The sequence below is a fragment of the Denticeps clupeoides genome, chromosome 5 (genome assembly GCF_900700375.1).
Source record: "Denticeps clupeoides chromosome 5, fDenClu1.1, whole genome shotgun sequence".
NCBI lineage: Eukaryota > Metazoa > Chordata > Actinopteri > Clupeiformes > Denticipitidae > Denticeps > Denticeps clupeoides.
In genome coordinates this window covers 24,770,531-24,789,563 of record NC_041711.1, presented here as the reverse complement: position 1 = coordinate 24,789,563, position 19,033 = coordinate 24,770,531, and the positions used below count along the sequence as shown (strand labels likewise).

At 42.0% G+C, this 19,033-nt stretch overlaps 2 protein-coding genes across 5 annotated transcripts in view; one reads left to right on the top strand and one right to left on the bottom strand.

Annotated features, from left to right (window-relative positions):
* creb5b (cAMP responsive element binding protein 5b) overlaps window positions 1-11,334 on the top strand; it is a 48,842-nt gene extending 37,508 nt beyond the window's left edge. For 2 of the 4 annotated variants that reach the window (XM_028979647.1, XM_028979646.1), the window contains exons 8-11: window positions 3,715-4,041; window positions 5,211-5,438; window positions 5,824-5,932; window positions 7,843-11,334. In XM_028979647.1, the coding sequence (XP_028835480.1) occupies window positions 3,715-4,041; window positions 5,211-5,438; window positions 5,824-5,932; window positions 7,843-7,976 (798 nt within the window). In that variant the 3' untranslated portion in view covers window positions 7,977-11,334. The remainder of the gene's footprint in view (window positions 1-3,714; window positions 4,042-5,210; window positions 5,439-5,823; window positions 5,933-7,842) is intronic. The other 2 variants (XM_028979649.1, XM_028979648.1) reach the window with 2 other exon arrangements.
* Window positions 11,335-12,781: 1,447 nt separating this feature from the next.
* Window positions 12,782-18,488, bottom strand: cpvl (carboxypeptidase vitellogenic like). Its single transcript, XM_028980685.1, has 13 exons — window positions 18,375-18,488; window positions 18,072-18,244; window positions 17,883-18,001; window positions 16,419-16,533; window positions 15,934-15,992; window positions 15,600-15,679; window positions 15,438-15,504; window positions 15,239-15,361; window positions 14,378-14,509; window positions 14,035-14,133; window positions 13,689-13,862; window positions 13,237-13,419; window positions 12,782-13,141 (listed from the first exon to the last, which is right to left on the bottom strand). The coding sequence occupies exons 1-13, from the start codon at window positions 18,389-18,391 to the stop codon at window positions 13,037-13,039; spliced, it is 1,446 nt and encodes a 481-aa protein (XP_028836518.1). The 5' UTR covers window positions 18,392-18,488; the 3' UTR covers window positions 12,782-13,036.
* Window positions 18,489-19,033: the final 545 nt, after the last annotated feature.

Here is a 19,033-nt window from a genome sequence, read left to right as displayed (position 1 = left end):
AAATAAACCCACTTGAAAAGACAGAAATCATTTCTGCTTTGTCAGCAGTGAATGTGTTTCTAAGAGTTACAGCTCTGTGGCTACACATACAAAGCAGAAGCAACGTCACTCCTTCCCTGAGTAAGCAGTACAGCATCACTGGGCTTCTTCTCTCACATCTACAGAGAAGCAACTTGTACAACTCTTAAAAAGGAGCAGTCGTGATGTTGACTGTTTCTAATAACTAACAGTTTTTCTAAAAGCTTAAAATAGAGGCGAAAAAAGATAATTTACTATAATTTCAATGAAGGTTTCTTCCTTGATAGAAAGCAAGAATCTAACAAAATCTAACAAAAATAATATATAATACCTGTAGGCAAATCATTAAAACACACTAAACTGCCACAAAACGTATAACTTACTGTAACTTAATGTGACAAACTGTGACAGATTAATGAAATATATTCCATTTAAGTCCATTTAAGTGGCACCTCATCACCATTATTTTCAAGAAAAATAAGTTTAAAACAGGATTTATCTACAAAACGTTGTTGCCTCATACATTTGCCATGGCAAAGGGGGGTGGTCTAATACATGAGGTTATCTTCTGTTCAGATCATCAGTAGCTAGCTCCCCAGTTCTGCATTAGCTAATGTAGTGCTTTCTACACACGGAGCTAATTGGGTTGGGGCTATTTGTGTTGGTTTAATTAAGGCATGGTGGAGGGCACTGACAAAAGCTCAGAGATTCATGCGAGATGAGTCCTGCAAACACAGTGACTCCAGTCACATACGTTTTTTTTTTTTTTTATCCTTTCTACTCTGATTTATTCATTATTGCCATACCACATGGTGAAACAAAGGAGGCGCAAATGTTTATTTATTTATTAAACTTATATATTGTAACAGAAAGGAAACCAGCACAATGGCAAAAACACAAAACCCAGGTAGCATGTGCCAAAGCGTCAGGACCTGTTTAGGAAAGGTGCATCCACGTCAATGCTGGGACAGAGAGTAAAAGAGGAAACCCGCATATAAAGGGTTCTAATCACCCATGCCTGGTTAAAAACTTGTGTGCCTCTGACTGGCAGCACCTGGCTAGCCCAGGACTGCCTTGGTGTCAATTATCAGTTTTAGATACCAGTTACGCACTCATACTCAAAGTGTATTTATTCACTGTGATTGCACAAGATTCTCAACCAATGTTTACAATGCAGTCTTTGTTCTGATTTACGGCACCAGTAGGAAATGGAAGTTAGTAGTGGTGCACACAGCGGTAGACTCAAGCTTCAGCCACCCACCGGGACGCTGATGCGCCTGGTAACTGCTTCTCCCTCGGCTGTGAGGGAGAAGAGGCCTGGCAGTCCTGGCCTGGGAGTGGCTGCTTGGCTGGGTTAAGGGAAATTAACGTCTGGGGCGATTTGCGCAAGGCAGCGTCTGCAGCTTGTCATCGTGGATGGAAGCTTGTGAAGGATTTTTTTCCTGGGGTAGGTGGAGGAGTTTGGTGAGACTTACATGGGTAGGTGGAGGAACGTGACTTAGTGGAGCCGGTGGAGTGGTGTGCTGGGAAGTATTTTTATGAAGAGTGGTCTGATGGCGTTTTTGCGTTTTTGCTCTGTTACCTGGCAATAATAGGTTCATGAAGCAATTCAGTGAATACACTGTTCTGACTGGAGCATGATTTGAGTCATGTGACATAATAGCTGATGAGGAGATACACAAATGATTTATTGATTTTAATAATGTATTGTGCAGACTTACTGTATTTACTGTAACCAGTGATAGGACAGGAGGGATCTAGGAGTTGGTTTGTCTTTTTGAGCATTAATGGCTGTTGCTCTTCCTTTGGAATGAATACAGATCATTTTGCGTCATGTATTTTGTAGAACAGCTCTTTGCTGAAACTACTCTTTTGGATCCCAATCAAGGGGGACAAAGTTTCAGTGGAGATGTTAAGGAGAGGAGGTATTGAAGAAGGACATAATTTTTAATAATAATATTAATAAAGGTAGAAGGAAGAAAGGGAAAGAGACTGAAGAGAGAGAGAGAGAGAGACCAGACCTGTAAATGTCAAGATATGGAGGCCTGCACTGACTGAAAGTGACTGTGAGACCAGCAGATGAAAGTAGGGAGCAAGAGAGAGAAATACATAAAGAGACCAAAGGGATGACAAGGAAAACCTGACCGATTCACACTCATTTTGTTTTGTTTATTTTGTTCTCTTAACATATCAGAAGTTGTTGCAATGTATATATTTTTTTAGGTTTGTCTGAATTTAAGTTACTGCCCTGTCTGCAGTCACCAGGTTCTGGCATCCAGATTCACGCTCCTTGCTGGAGAGAGTACTTAGTGTGGGTTTAAAAAGACATATTGGTGCAGACATTTTCTTGTATTTGTTCCATTTGTTGTCGGCAGATCAAACCTGCCCACAGCGGCTGGTGATGCTGTGGCAACACCGGCTTCTTTTTTTTATTTCCTTCCGGACTCGTCTAACAGAAATGCCCAGAAAAACATCTCGCTGGGAGCAGGTAAACAGCAGAAACACAGGAGCATTTTGAGGACCCGTCTCCTGGGTCGCAAAGCTTGAGCTGCTTGCCGACACCGGCACAGCTGAGTCTTAAGTAGACCACAAGGGTTAACCAAACAGGGCCGCAGGGAGGACAAACACAGAGGAGGCCAGAGCGGGCCCCGGGCCCAGTCTGCAAGGGCCTTCGCCACAGCCACACAGAGAAAGTGATGACAAGAACATGGAGAGATGTGTGAGAGAGAGAGAGAGAGAGAAATGTCCTGTCTTAGCATTTCTGTATTTAACCTATTTTACTGATTTAAGGACTGGAGCTTTTAATTCCTGCAAGCTTTACAAATTCATATTAACTACTCAATGTGGCCAGAGAATGCACAAGAAACATTTCTATTCATGCATATTTATCAGATTATTTAGCAGTGTTCTGTACATTGTGAGCACTAGTCAGATGATGCAAACAAGGGATTGTGGAAGGGGTTTAATTATATGTATATAAAAAATGTAAAAGGAATAAAAAGGAGCCAAAATAAGTTGGATGGCCTAGTGGTTAAGGAAGCAGCCCCGTAATCAGAAGGTTGATGGTTCGAGTCCCGATCCGCCAAGGTACCACTGAGGTACCACTGGGCGAAGCACCGTCCCCACACACTGCCTGTCATGTCTGCCTACTGTTCACCAAGGGTGACGGTTAAAAGCAGACGACACATTTTGTTGTGTCACCGTGTGCTGTGCTGTGTATCACAATGATAATGACTTCCTTTTCACTTTTCACTTAAAAACCAAAATTTCAATTAAATGACACATAAGTGTGCAACTGGCTGAAAACAGGTATGAATAGTAAAGAAAACGAAAGATAAGAACTAACAGGGCAGAGACAAGACTGAAATTGTGGCAGACACTAGCAGCTGGATACTGCTGGACTAGCCGCATGAAAAAAAGTTTTATCTGTGTTTGTGCCTATAGTTGCCTGTAGTCATTCCAAGTACTCATCTGTTGGATTTAAAAGCCACATCTGACCAGCAAGCTCTGATTTCTAGCGATGAAAGTGGGCCAGATCAGAATTTGTCACCTTGTGCATACTGAATAAACAACTCCTACTCCTGTCTTTGCCACTTTTACTGCCAGTGTGACTGTAAAGGCCTCTGACCTCTATGAAGTCATTGTGATTCTGCCATATAAGTAGCCTGAGTGATAACTTGTCCTCTCCCCACACAGAGACTGAAGGCAGCACTGGCCCATCACCCAGGAGCCATCGCCAACGGTAATATGAACACCATGGGTCACATGATGGAGATGATGTCATCGCGGCAGGAGCAGGTCGGCCACCATTCCCTGCATTCCCACCCTCACCAGCAACACATGCAGGCCCAACCTCCACATGGCTACCAACACCACGCCCACCATCCACATCACGGCCACAGCCAGAGCCCGCACCACCATCCGCAAAGCCACGGCCACCACAACTCCCACCCAGCCCACATGCACCCTGCCCACGGCCACCAGACCTCACCACACCATGGGCTGCACTCCTCGCAGGTACAGGTACATACTGTGCAGCTTTAGTGCACTGAATACACTGAACTACATCAGAAGAAACAAACCATGAGTGTAGAATCTCAAGATACGATGCACTGAGGTGATCATTTTGTAGGTCCTCTGAACCATTTAGGTGTAAATTCCAAAAGAGAGTCATGACGTATCTGTTACCATGATGTTAGCAGCAAATTATTTAATGCCTGTAAATTGCAGGTAGATTGGGCCCTTTCCCCAGCACATTTGGCAGATATTTAGGAAATATGAAGGTCTTCATCGGTCTCCTCACAGCGTTAGTGCAACTGGGTGTATTATATTTGTCAAGGAGATGATTGACGTCAGGGAATGCAAGGGGTTTATAACTACATTTACATACTGTACAGCCATTCACACTCTATATTCATATTTAAAGTTGAGTCAACATGAACTGCAGAAATGGGGACACTTTATGTTAAGTTTTTTTTTCCATTTGATTTTAATTACATTTTCTGCAACCACTTCTGTGGATACATTAAAGCACAGGCGAAATAGAAAGACAAATATTGTCTCATTTTTCAAAAGAGCTGGTCAGGCTACGGTCCTGTGCTGAAGACAGCCATGGTTGGGTCACAGCGCTGTGTGCCTTCTTAGCCCGTGTCCATGTCTATATGATTCATAGTTTCTGCTCATAAAGTGTTGTGAAACTAAACAGAAGGGCTGTATACTCACAGCCATCAAAGGCGCTTTTATTTTCCTCAGCTTTTCCCAAAGCTTTCTACAATCAGAAGTCTGCATTTTCAGGGACACCAGCCAGAATTCTGTAAAAAAATTAAAAGATTTTCTCCTCCCAGCATTTAGGGGCACACCCCTTTCTGTGTCGGTTTGTCAGACTTTTGGGGCTGAGTGGAAAACTGTGCCCTGACACCTCTCAGTGTTGGCAGAATCAGTAAATAATGGTTGACTTACTACTGCCAGGGTGCAAGGTGGGGGTATATAAGGTTATTGAGGCAAAATGTGAGGTCTGATTGTGGGGACTAATAACAGCCAGGACTGGCCTCTGGTTGGGTGGGGTACTGGGATGGCAATTAAAAAAAGATGGCGGGGCTGTAGTGAGTTTGGTGGCATGCCAGTGTCTCAAATTTGCCCGTCACAAGGCCACTTGTTTACATGAAGTTTTGTTTGATGTTACGCTGTTGCAGTTGTCCCCAGCGGCGCAGCAGATGCAGCCGACGCAAACACTGCAGTCTCCACCCCCTACTGGCGGACGGCGCAGGCGGGTGGTGGACGAGGACCCCGACGAGCGGAGGCGAAAGTTTCTGGAGCGAAACCGAGCAGCGGCCACGCGGTGCAGACAGAAGAGGAAGGTGTGGGTGATGTCGCTGGAGAAGAAGGCCGAGGAGCTCACACAAACCAACATGCAACTGCAGGTACAGATCATCTGACTAATCGGACTTGTCTGGCTGAAGTGCGTTGAGTTCTCCAAACAGTGAGGTGGCTGAAACCATTCTGAGAAGCTGACATCTTCTCAGCAAAATGACTAAGGATTTCTGACCACAACCCTTTGGTTTCCACTGTATTCATTCACACTCACATTTTCAATCAGCCACTCATAATTTGTATCATGTTGTCAGGACTTATGTTTAAAGGACGGTAAATGTTTGATAATTGGTATTCATATAAGGGTCTCCAAAAATTATAGGGTTACAACATGATAAAGTCACAAGCAGCATAAATAATGTTCAGGGGAGACAAAACAAAACAATATCACTCATTTTGGGGACTTTTAGTGATACGTGTTGTGTTGTGTTACAGAATGAGGTCACCATGCTGAAGAACGAGGTGACACAGCTCAAACAGCTCCTGTTGACCCATAAAGACTGTCCCATCACCGCCATGCAGAAAGAGTCACAGGGTTACCTCAGTGAGTCTCTCTCAAACTCATAAACTCAGATTTACTTTTAAATATATGTATACACATACATAAACACACTGCACACAAGGATTTAGACAGACACAGCATCAGTCATACAGGAGACTTACATTTTGACATGGATACTACTGACATTTACAGGCATTTAACAGGCCTCTCCCCAGTGTCAGAAATGTTCATTTCCAGTCCCCTGACAGACAGTTTTATTAGGAATTCAGCCTGGGAAGATGGAAATATTAAATGATGCTGCCTTACGCTGTGGTGACAATACACTATTGTAAAAAGAATCCGACGTGCTTGGTGAGGATAAATCATAGTGTGATTATCTCTTTATACATTTAATTGGTGTCCATGCCATAAAACATTTTGCTTTAAACTTACATTAAAATAAATAGCGTTAGCATTAGTCCATTTCCTGTTCAGATCAGTTTGGCCATATTTCAGAGCTGCAACATCACTGGAGTGCCCAAAAGCACAAGGTGTGCAATACTCAGAGACATGGCCAAGGTAAGAAAGGCTGAAAGACGACCACCACTGAACAAGACACACAAGCTGAAAGGTCAAGACTGGGCCAAGAAATATCTCAAGATTTTTCTAAGGTTTTATGGACTGATGAAATGAGAGTGAGTCCCGTGGCTGGATTGGTAAAGGGCAGAGAGCTCCAGTCTCAGACCCCAGCAAGGTTTGTGGGGCCTTTTCGGGTTGAGGATGGAGTCAAGCTCAACTCCCAGTCCTACTGCCAGTTTCTGGAAGACACCTTCTTCAAGCAGTGGTACAGGAAGAAGTCTGCATCCTTCAAGAAAAACATGATTTTCATGCAGGACAATACTCCATTAAATTAGTTTAATCTGGGACTAGGTTTAATTAATGGCAAATGTACTATGCAAATGTATATTGTAAGAAGTTGATTGATTGATTGATTGATTGAATAAAACTGACCTGAAGTGTTTTAACTAGGTGATTCCATTTACATTATGGAATTTAAGCTTTGTGACTGTATTACTTTTTGTCATTACTCATTAGACAACCATCAAATTTAATTTATGGTTTGGAGTGGGCTGAATCATAGATGTTATTTTCATCATAACATATAAATTATATGTTATAATAGTGGCAGTGATAACCTAGCGAAGCGAATCCGTAATCGGAAGGTTGTGGGTTTGAATCCCAAACCGCCAAGGTGTCAATGAGGTGCCACTGAGATGCAAGACTGCTCGCGGGGTGCCTTTCACTGCTGCCCACTAAGGTGATCGGTTAAATGCAGAGGACACATTTCATTTTGTGCACCATGTGCTATGATGCAGTGTTTCACAATGACAATCACTTTACTTTACTCAATTTTTTTCTAAACTGTGTACCGTGGCAAAAAACAAAAAAAATAATGTGACTCAATTAAATCCTGGGTAATTTAATGAATAGATTAATCAATACATATATACAAGAATGAGAGAGGGCAGATGATCTGACTGTCCTCAGCATTTCTCTCCAAATATATTATGAGGACGGAGAGACGGACTGGTACTTCAGCTCCTTCCCCAACAGTATGTCCAGCTGACATCTGAAAGCTATTCTCATATTTAGCATGTTGATGTAAGAGTGCTTGAGTAGAGCGCCACCTACTGTATGGGAACATCATTACCAAGCACATGCTTTCTCTCGTGTGAAGAGATGCTTAATTATGTGTGACCCACAGTCCAGTTGTGAACTGATTAGAGGGAGTCAGGTAACTGACTACATGAGGGAAACAAATGTGTAAGGACATTTCTGTTCACTTATTAGTGCTAATAATCAGTTTATGGATTTTTCCATGGATTCACGGGCCCTGGGTAGCTTTCATCTCCATATAGCATTTTCTCTTGAGCGTATTCAAAAGATACATTTTCTGTTTCTGTCTCCTTCAGGTCCAGAGAACAGTCCTGTGGGCAGTCCAGGTTCAGTGGGGCAGCAACAACAGCAGCAGGTCATCCAGCACAACACCATCACCACCTCCAGCAACACCCCCAACCACCGTGTAGACATCAACCCCATCCACTAGAGACTGAAGCCACCAGCTCCTCATCCCATTCACCATCAGAACACACTTTAGAGACTTTCTCATCCTCACCACCCACCTAGATCAACCAACAGAGAGACCCCTGTGCCTGAAAGGTGGTTCTTTATACAGTATGTGTTTTTCTAGAAGGCTTCTGTAAGATTTAGTTGTTGTTTTTTTTTTCATTGTCTTTTTTCATTTGGCTTTCAGAGAAAGGACCTTACCTTTCACAAGGACCTTAAATGCACCTTTGCCCAGTGTTCTTAGCTCAGTGAGTTCACTACTGCCTGTCTATCTATGGTCAGTGCAGAGGATTTACCATTGATGTGACCTTTATCTCTAACTCAATCACCATCTCAAACCTTAAAAAAGCCAAAAGTCCATGTATTTATTGAGTTTGCAGGCTGTGCTTTACATTAAATGCGGCCTCTTGTTTTTACTGAGCCGAAATTGGGTCATTAGAAGCCCCCACAGAGGACCCCTCTAAAGCAGCACCGTTCTGTAGCTGTTGGCCCAGGAACATTTTTGTCTTAAATCCTATACAAATTTTTGGAAAATGCTGATCCTTGTTGAGTAACTTGGCAGATCTAATACAAGGATCTTCACCTCATGGCCCGTGATTTTAAAGAGCCCTGAACTAAAGCCATGTTACTCTGCACTGGTGGTGCTGGGACTTTCAGGAGCCTCAGGTTGAATGCATTAACAGCCAGTTTCCCACTCCTGACATGGAACTATTGTGTCTCAAATTGCCCTGTTGCATACACTTTCTGTGTTGCATTTCAATCTAGACAATTCTCATTTTAATTTGTAGGTGAGGAGTGAGCAGCTTGGCTCTCTGAGGACCAACATTTGAATGTGCTGCTGCAAGGTCTGATCTAGGCTGGATTTAAGACTTCAGTGTTGGGGTCAGCCTTTATTGGCTCTTGGTAAATAAGCTAAATAACTACACTTGGCAAAACAGTTCCCAGATAAACAATCTTAGCAGGACCTCCTGTCCCTTTGGGCAGGAAGCAGTCCTATTCCAATAGACGACATTCCAAAATGAAACCCAGTTATGCCCGCTATGTTATATCGATGTACCACAGAACTTCAAGAGTGGAGGACCATGGGCCCGTCCACAGTGGCTTACAGACTGCCAGAGGTTAAATCAATAAGAGCAACTCCTGTTGACAAATTGCCTGTCAAAGGGCCCAATTCAGTCAAGCTTCTCAGGAGTATCTTGGATAAGTGGCTTGATCTAATTGAGCTCTCTGTTAATTCTTAAACTAGCAGTTTCAGGGGAATGTTGACCATGGTGCTTGGTTTTCATTCGGTATTTTATTGTACTGACAGCTCTAAACTATGCTCACATTGTGCCTGGACTTTTCTGTGTTTAGAAGAATGTTAGTTGGAATGACATCTATATCCCGTATATCCATGCATTTTGTGGGGTTAAAATGGTGAAAGTGTTTCAGTGTTCATTCTCGGAGTCAATACCTTGAATATTAGCAAAACCTTCACTGTGTTCTATCAAAAATCTACATAACAAAAACGTCTGACTCTGACTTTCCTTAACCATGTCCATTTTTTTTTGTTTCAGTACCTGACTCAATATTTGCATCTGCATAGTTTCATTTGGCACCTTGAGTGAGCCTAGAATCAGGTTGCATCAACATACAGCCCCAGATCTCAATGCCACAATATAAACCAAACTTAGATAGCAGTACTGCTAAACACAGTACAGTCAGGTATTTATATATGAATATATATTTAAGTTCTATATTACAAACACCAATCAGATATTGTAGTTTGACAATTTCTGGTAGGATTGACTGAGTTTTCTCAGTCCCGTTCTCTTGTTTTCGGTGGATTTTTCAAATGCCTCATCACATTTCTTTCCCACGAACCCATTATTGGATGAAAAAGGGTGTGTGTAGGTGTTTAAGTGTGTGTGTATTTGCTGATGAGTGTTGTCATATCAAAGTGTGATATTCACACACACAGGCAACACAAGGCCTTCTTCAGCTGTTAAGCCGTGTTTTGTCTTTTTATGTTGCATTACCAGCGGAATTCTGTGCCCTTAAAAGGTTGGAACATATTGATTCCCACGCTTTTCCTCGTAGCACTGTGTTTTTATGATCGCGAACATGCAAAAAGATCCTCCACATGGGTAGGTGGAAATTGTGTAGCCGTCTATGCACTTTGACCTCTGTAACATCAGAGGGTTAAAATAGCCATATTTTGAAATCTCAGCAATGTGCCCCATTTTCCCACACCAGCAAACAAAAAAGGTTCCTGACTCTCTGTAAAGATATAGAAGGTACAGCGGCTGCAGAGCGGTTGTTTAGCCAAGAAGTTGTGAATACAGACTGACTCCACACGGATTGGTCCCAACAGAGATGGACAGATCGGGAATATGCATGTTGAAAAGACTTGCTTTTTCGTCCTTCTGGGAATGAGAGGCACTGATAAGCTTTAAAGGAACGTTGCATGTCCCGATGTGAGGGTTGTTATGAACTGCAAGACTAATGAGCAGGTTTCTTTCTCACTGTGAAACTAAACGGACAGCATTTAGGTGAACTGGAAGCATTGCGCTTGTGTTTTTTCTTTCTTTTCTAAAAGAGGCTGATGACTGTTTTGTTGTCATCTCAGTGCGGGTTCAGTGTGACTGCACTCTAATCATTTAAACAGAAGCCAGAGGCTTCTTTGAAGTAGCAAGGTCAAAGAACTTACAAAATAAAAGTCCTGTTGAATGATATTTCCTGTATGACCTTTCAGGTCTGTGGATGGGTTTGCAATGACAAACAGTTCTTGTGTATTCACAGATACAACTAAACATATTCAACTGGAATTAATAGTTCATGTTCAGTCAAAAAAAAACTATTTTATTTCTACTGCTTGATATTTTTTTATTATGTCTTTGAAAATAGGAAGGTACATGAGACAGAGGGAATGAACATTTGTGCTGCGTGTGCAAGAGACTATGGGCAGAGAATGTGTGTGCATCTATGAGTGCAAGGGAGAGCGACAATGAGTTGAGTAATAAAATATATAAATAAATGTATCATTTGAACAATAAAACTATAAATATTGTATAGAATCTCATTCATTTCTGTAACCTTGTACATGCAACCACCTTTCTTTTTGAAAGGAGTTAATGTTTGGCACATGTTTGTAAATAATATTTGCATAGCCCTTCTTGTCTTCAAATGTATGTTCACGTCTGTGCTTAAATCAATGTCCATCATTTATTTTACTTAACAAATTCATTCATGCCCACATAACTTTGTACATTTTATATGTTTATTAATGCCTTGAAAGTTCTTGTGTTTGTTTTTTGATTATGCTAATGTACAGATGTGAAATATCATTGCAGCTATATTACAGTATGAAAATAAAGCATTTCTTCTTTAACAATTCTCCCATCAAATGCATTTTTGCATCATATATGCATTGTATAATCAGAGATAAGCTTTGATTCATATGAGACCTGAAAACATGACATTTAAATGAGAATGTTTAATTATAATAGCATGTTGATTTCATGCTTAAAAGTCATGATGTGTTTTGACTAACATTTAAGTAAATTCATTATTTAACGAATTAGAAAGAATATTTAAAATGCAGTGCCTATGCTTAGTAAGAATAACTTACACACGTTACATTACGACCTCTAGTGTACAATTATAGAACTACAACATATAGACAACAAAATATAACAGGCCAAAAGTTTGGACACACCTTCTCATTCAATGTGTTTTCTGTTTTCATGACCATTTACATTGGCAGATTTTCACTGAAGGCATCAAAACTATAATTGAACAGGTTTCAAACTATGATTGAGACCTGGCCTTTACTGTCACCGGACTTGAACCCAATCGAGATGGTTTGGGGTGAGCTGGACCGCAGAGTGATGGCACAGGGACCAACAAGTGCTAAACACCTCTGGGAACTCCTTCAAGACTGTTGGAAAACCATTTCAGGTGACGACCTCTTGAAGCTCATTGAGAGAATGCCAAGAGTGTACAAAGCAGTAATCAGAGCAAATGGCGGCTATTTTGAAGAAACTAGAATATAAAACATGTTTTCAGTTATTTCACCTTTTTTTGTTAAGTACATAACTCCACATGTGTTCATTCATAGTTTTGATGCCTTCAGTGAGAATCTTCCAATGCAAATGGACATGAAAATAAAGAAAACACATTGAATGAGAAGATGTGTCCAAACTTTTGGCCTGTACTGTATGTAAAACTACAACTACAAAACTACAAAACCAAATAATTCTACATCAACATTAAGGGACATACAAATGTGCCTCTATGGCACATTTGAGAATTGAGAATTATTGCTTTATAAAAACATTCTACAAAGTAGTGCAGTTCATTAATGGCTTCCTACTAACAAGAAACATGTAACTTTTTGAATGCTTTTTTGTTGCTTTGTATGACATTGGGCAATAGCTCATCCTCTAAATTCTTCTCACAGCAACACAAATGTGCACACACTTGCACCCTAACATGTACAAGATTGTCTGCCCTTGACCTCAATGCTTAATATGCCTGTCAGGTATAGGATCCCTAATGTTCTTAAATCCTGAATTACTCCATTGTGCCCACAGCTATAAGCCTTGTATAACGATTCAAGATTTCGCAGACACTTTTAATTGGACGATTACCATCATATTGGGTAAAAACTACATCTGCATGAATTATTTAAATGAGGTGTCTGCACTTTTATGTTGCTTGCATGCTACAAAGTGTTTGTGTGTGTAACACTTATGTATTAGTGCCACAAAACGCTGTTATGCTTCTAAAATGTTTTGATCGCAATGACAAACAAAATTATTTTATTGAAAACAAAGTACAATCAAAAACAAACCAGCTCTATTTAATAAACTAATAATCCCTGCAACAAAAAAAATTCATTCAATATGTCCAGTGCATCCACTCAGTAATCAGTCTGATTAAATTTTTTTTGTACAGTACATTAACTGAAACTGAATGTATGGCTGAACATAATTTATCTGATGGAATTGAAAAATGATTAAATATGAAGTGGACATAAGCGGCTATGGTGTTCATAGGTCAGTTAACTGAAAATCCCTTTGTAGAAAGGAATCTGTCAATCATATCAAAGCTCCTCTGTGGCTGGTCATAAGGCAGTATGTGTCCTCCTCCTCGTACAATCACCTAATGCAGTAGGTAAAGGGAGGGTAAAAAGTTTTACTTATTGAATAAATCCCAGCACAAGTGCAGAAAACACACCAACGCATCCAAACTCTCACCTGGAAGAACTCGTCAACCTGTCGTACATAGCCGGCTATTTCCCCATCACTGGGCTGGACCTTCCAGTGAAAGCGCTCAGCACGTTTGTACTCATCTGCTCCAGACCAGTTGACAGTGGGTAGGAAGCGCTCAGTCAGCGGGGCGGCCACGATCACGTCGAGCTGACCGCTATAGATCAGCACCTGAGTTAGAAGGAGAATCAGGCTGTATGACTGTCCCTTAAGTGCCATCTTAATGTCAATTTAGGGGAAAAAAACAACAACAAGGAATAATGGAGTGAATAAGTTCTAATGTAGGGGCATTGTCTGTCAATTGTTGTCATATAGATCATCAAATAGTCCATTTTAAAAGTATTTACTATTTTAACTATTAAAGGTTACATTCTACACAATTTATCAGGAGTTGGATTGGAATCCAGTGACAATTTTCTGCATGGTAAATTCACTCTCACCCGGTAATTATCCATGAGAACAGCCAGCCATGGCTTGATGCTCTTCATTACATCCTGCAGGAGGTGCTTTTCTACCTCGGAGCCATCGTTGAAGGTAAGGTTGCCCACATGGATAGCGCGTCGAACCTCTGTCATTGTCACAAACTGGCTAAAGTACTCCTGATCGGCAGGTTCCTGAGGAAACACCAAATCCAAACAATATAAGATGTCAGAAAACTGGCCTTGTAGGATCTGTTTATGTTGTGACAGTTCAGATGTCCCCTAATGCACACTTCCCTTAGAACTACATGCACTCAATAACGAAATCAATTTCACTCATCAGTGCACTGGAGGGAATGTTTTGTACCTGACACTGCATGTAATTAAAGTAATTGGTGCATCCTGTAGCGTTTTGGAAGAAGGAAGGGTAAGGTGAAAGGTCACCATTCAGTACGCTGTCAAACACCTGCAAATGAGACATATAGCAGATGATCCATTAGTCATTCGCAAACACACACAAACACACACACACATGCACACATACAGAGAGAACAGGATTTAAGAGATTAAAATTCAGTAAGACCACATTAAAAAAAAAAATGACCAGGCAGAAAATTTGGACACTTTTTGAATGTGGACTGGGTACCAAAACAACATCAAAAAGACACAAAAGGCAGATGGGATTCGTTAAACTGTGCAAAAATACTTACTTCAAAGGCCTCCACCCATTTCTGCTGCTGGATGTAGCGTACCCCCAAATCAGTCTGTTGATCCACATACTGTTTCTGCAGCTCATCCACCATCCCCGTCTGGTAGAGGAAGTCTCCATAACCTCCCAACATCTGACATAGAAACACAGATGTGCATCAAGACTGAATCAGGTGCACACAAGCAACAACAACAAAAAACCCCACAATATACGGAGAACATTAGAGTGTGTGAGAAGTTGTGTGTAGCAACTCTACACTACAATGTTTCATTATTATACAAAAAATGAAAGTGCTACACCCACAAACTTGAAATGGGATCCAACATATTTAGACAAAGCCTCTTTCTCTTAATAATATCCCATTTGTGGCATTTTATAAATTAGTACCTGCTACTAGGTGGTGTTACATTTGTATGGGGTAGTAGCCTAGTGGGTAAGACACTATGAACCAGCAGACCCAGGCTCAAACCCCACTTACTACCATTGTGTCCCCTGCAGCATTCTGTCCCTGTAACTACTGATTGTGAGTTGCTCTTGATAAGGACATCTGATAAATGCCACAAATATAAATATATGTGCATTTATTGATGCTTGTGTTGTCTCTTTTAGGTGTAGTTTGGTGGCCTAATTGCTGGTATCCTCTTATTGGCTGCGACCGAAGCCTGTCCCTTTAAAGAGAGCAGTTGTGCCTCCTGCAGTGTGGGGGTGTGGGTGGGGTGTTGCATACCAAAAGCAAACATTTGTTTGGCTGCTGCCTCATTCTATATGTTTAAATGTAGGTAATTGCTGGACGTCACACCGGGTACATTTATGCTCCTGCTCTGGGAGCCGGGTAACAGAATTTTATATAAGCAATACAAACCATCTCTGGGTCACACAGTCCATCACCAATGGCCACTCCCTTGAAATTGATCTTCAGTTTGGCCGAAGGGTTGTTCTTATGGATGTAATATCCAATTGCTGGAACATACTTTCCTGCATATGACTGGAAACAGTAAAAGATGAATAAATGCGGAAAATATATAATATAATACCTATTAGGAATATCAATCCCTGCTCACCTCTCCTGTAGCGTAGAAGTCATTGCCCTGAAACTCTGTGAAGATCTGGAAGAACTGGAGAAGTGCACTAGAGGGTAAAGAGGCAAGTAAAAACATATTAAAAAACACAACAAGCAAAAAACCCAAAGGAAAATATACGTTTTTATATATATAAAATCTCACCTGTACAGATCCCGACCTACATCGTCTTGATTTTTGGCAAAGCCTTTGTCATTGTTAGTGAAGCTGAAGCCAGTGCCCACCTGAGATAAAGATTTGACTTCTTTATTTAATGGTTATCCAGGGAAATGAAATTTTCTAAATATATAAAAGTTTTATTATAGTCAAATGGATAAAGGGTTGTTGATTCTAAGATTTATCTTGCTCAGTGGACATCAGAAAGGACCGAATGACTCCACACAGTGGGCAAAATGAGAAATAGTTTTGTGTACTCAAAAGTGGAGCATGTTTCACACATGTCATGTTTTGGCTAAAACAGTAAATTAGGTAAACATACTGGGTTGTCGATGTAAAGCACTGAATATCTGGAGGACCATGGGTAATCCCGTAACCCAACTGCAACGGGAAAAAGGAAATTCAAATGAGTTCTGCATCCAGTCAGCTCATAATGTATAAAATTCACTATCCACCATCATATTGAAATTGAAAGTAAAGTGAAACAATGCAGCACAGCAAAAAAGTAATAATAGAGTGAAGTGATTGTCACATGTGATACACAGCAGCACAGCACATGGTGCTGTGTCCTCTGCTTTTAACCATCATCCTTGGTGAGCAGTGGGCAGCCCATGACAGGCGCCCGGGGAGCAGTGTGTGGGGATGGTGCATTGCTAAGTTGCACCTTGGCAGATCGGGATTCGAACTGGCAACCTTCTGATTACGGGGCCGTTTCCTTACCCGCTCGGCCACGACTGCCCTGTTGAGTGTAACACTGAAGGTCTGTTAACTCACAGTCTCTGTTTAATCTACAGCCAAGGAATTTACCAGTCATGTTCTTGTACACCACATACGGTCCGTGCTCAACAAACAGCCCAAACATGGAGGTCCCACCTGGACCACCTTGGAGCCACAGCAACACGGGAGCACTTTCTGGCCTCACCTGTCACACACAGAGAGAGCGCTGAAGAAAGTTCAGCTAGAACCTCAAGAGGTACTTTGAATACAATGCACAAAATGGGTTTAGAACAAAAAACTACATCTAACTGAGTCCAAATTACAAAATTACGACAGGAATTACAAAATTTGGCAACAGAGACAAAAACCAACAAATAAAATGTCTGTGCAAGGATTTCCATGAGATGAACAGAATCAGTGAACAGAATCCTGTAGAATTACAAAACACAGTTGGGTGCCCAATCTCACCCAGATCCACAAGTTACAGTGACAACAAAGGGAACAGTGGAGAACATTACATCAAATACAATGTGTTCAGACATGAATCTGCAATTTTTGAGGTATCCTGAAAAACACACAGATCTAGCAGTATTTTCATATTCTGAGGATGAAGAAAAGCCGTGAAGACACTGATTTAGACAGGTCCACGTCAAGTACCAAGATATTCATCCCTTAAAATTACCCCAATTCAGATAAATAAATCATAAAAGTCAGAAATCGATTTGTTTTCAGTGTCACTTCCCCGAATGGTTGCTTTTGCACATCAGAACACATATTATACATTTAGGGTCATTTAGAAAATACAAAAAAAGAACAATAAATAATCATTGTAAAAGTTTAAAATAATTATGAACTCAAACCCGCATCTGGTGGAGCACTAGATAGTTCATACTAGTGTGAAGTGAAAGCGAATTGTCATTGTGAGATACAGCACAGCACATGGTGACACAACTAAACGTGTCCTCTGCCTTTAAGCAATCACCCTTGGTGAGCAGTCGGCAGCCATGAAAGGCGCCCGGGGAGCAGTGTGTGGGGACGGTGCTTCGCTCAGGCACCTTGGCGGATCGGGATTCAAACCTTTTGATTATGAGTCCCCTTCCTTAAGTGGCCACCACTGCCACCACTGTTTCTTTAATAAGTGCAACTGTTTTTAAAAAAAACTAAAATAATTTAGTCTGATACATTTCCTCTCTACGTGTATGAGGATGTTTCATTAACCGCAATTTCCTGCTACCATGTCTGGACTGGACAACACAAATCATTACTTATATTAAAGCAGTGAGGATGGTGGTGTGAATAGTATTGATGATCTGTGATCAGTTGATGCCTGCATATGGCGGCACTTGCGCGCCCTGAGGTTGGGGAAAAAGCTGTAAGTACAGCAGCAGCAGATCCCTGTTGAGTGACATCAGCAGAACCAAACTACATGATGTATATGATCGGAGCACGTAGTCAGAGACACTGGGAGTGATTGTCACATGACCACGAGAAATGACCTCGGCTCAGTTTCTGTTCGAGTAGGTTCAGGTTCTTCTCTTAATGTGTGGACCGTACCTGTGCAGGGAAGAACCAGAAGAACATGTTGCTGTTGTAGGCTTTGTTGACGGTCAGGTACCCCGAGTAACTCTTCACGTTTGCTCCAGGTAGCGGTTCCACCAGACTCAGCTTCCGGGCTGCAGCAAGAAACAATGGTTTAAAAGCCTTTCATCATCATCATCATCATCATCAACGCAGAACGCTCACCCTCCTCTATCCGTCCATCCTCCACATATGGGGTGAGGAACAGGGCTTTTCCCGGGTCGGGTCCTCGCCGGCTGCTGCTGACGCGGAGAGATCTGCGGCAGAAGAAGCTGGAGCATCGCCGGGACCGGACAGGCTGGAGCCCGACACACAGCAGCAGCAGCAGCAGCAGCAGCCTGGCCCGCAGCACACAACACCAGAAACATGAGACGACACGTAACAAAACGCCAGCGGGTTCGTCTACAGCACACGCGACAGTAACGTTATTAAAAAAAAAAAAAAAACTGTCACGGCGCAGTCGCCCACCTCGTGTTTGGAGCCATTGTGTCCCCGGGAAGGCAGCTAGTGCTGCGACCGCACGACAAACCCTGTGCAAGTCACGCTGTCCCCGAGCCGTCACGTGATCCAGAGTGCAGGTCACGTCACGTGATCGCTTGAACCGGGGGTGCCGTAGCTTCCGCGGTTGACGCGTAGATCTGCGGATTGGCTTCAGCTTGGACATACGAATCCATTTTACATCAGGGAATAAATAAAGACATTTTTGGCGTAAAAGACATTTTTGTTTTTATCGAACACACCCCTACTTCTCCCGAGTCGTTCCCCAGCACGCTGCTCCAGGGGCATGTTCATTCCCATTAGAGATCCATTAATTACCATTAAGAACGAGTTAAACCTCGGTCAGTGGTAAAGTTAAACCCTTTCCACACCAAATCACACGGGGCAGTGGTGGCCTAGCGGTTAAGGAATCAGAAGGTTGCCGGTTCGAATCCCGCCAAGGTGCCACTCAGGTGGCACTGAGCGAAGTACCGTCCCCACACACTGCTCCGCTGGCACCTGTCATGGTGACGGGCACATTTCGTTGTGTCACCGTGTGCTGTGCTGCAGTGTAGCACAATCACTTCGCTTTCACATACAACACGTCTGCTCAGTATGTCCAGTACCAAACTCTCCAGGCAGGTTTTTAT

Bases quoted from the DNA above. Each gene is read 5' to 3' on its own strand.
- cpvl (XM_028980685.1), bottom strand. The intron at 13,863-14,034 runs GTACAAAACATT...GTGTTTCCTCAG, and splicing joins TTAATTACATGCAGTGTCAG to GAACCTGCCGATCAGGAGTA. The intron at 13,420-13,688 runs GTGAGAGTGAAT...CTTCTAACTCAG, and splicing joins TTCTCATGGATAATTACCGG to GTGCTGATCTATAGCGGTCA.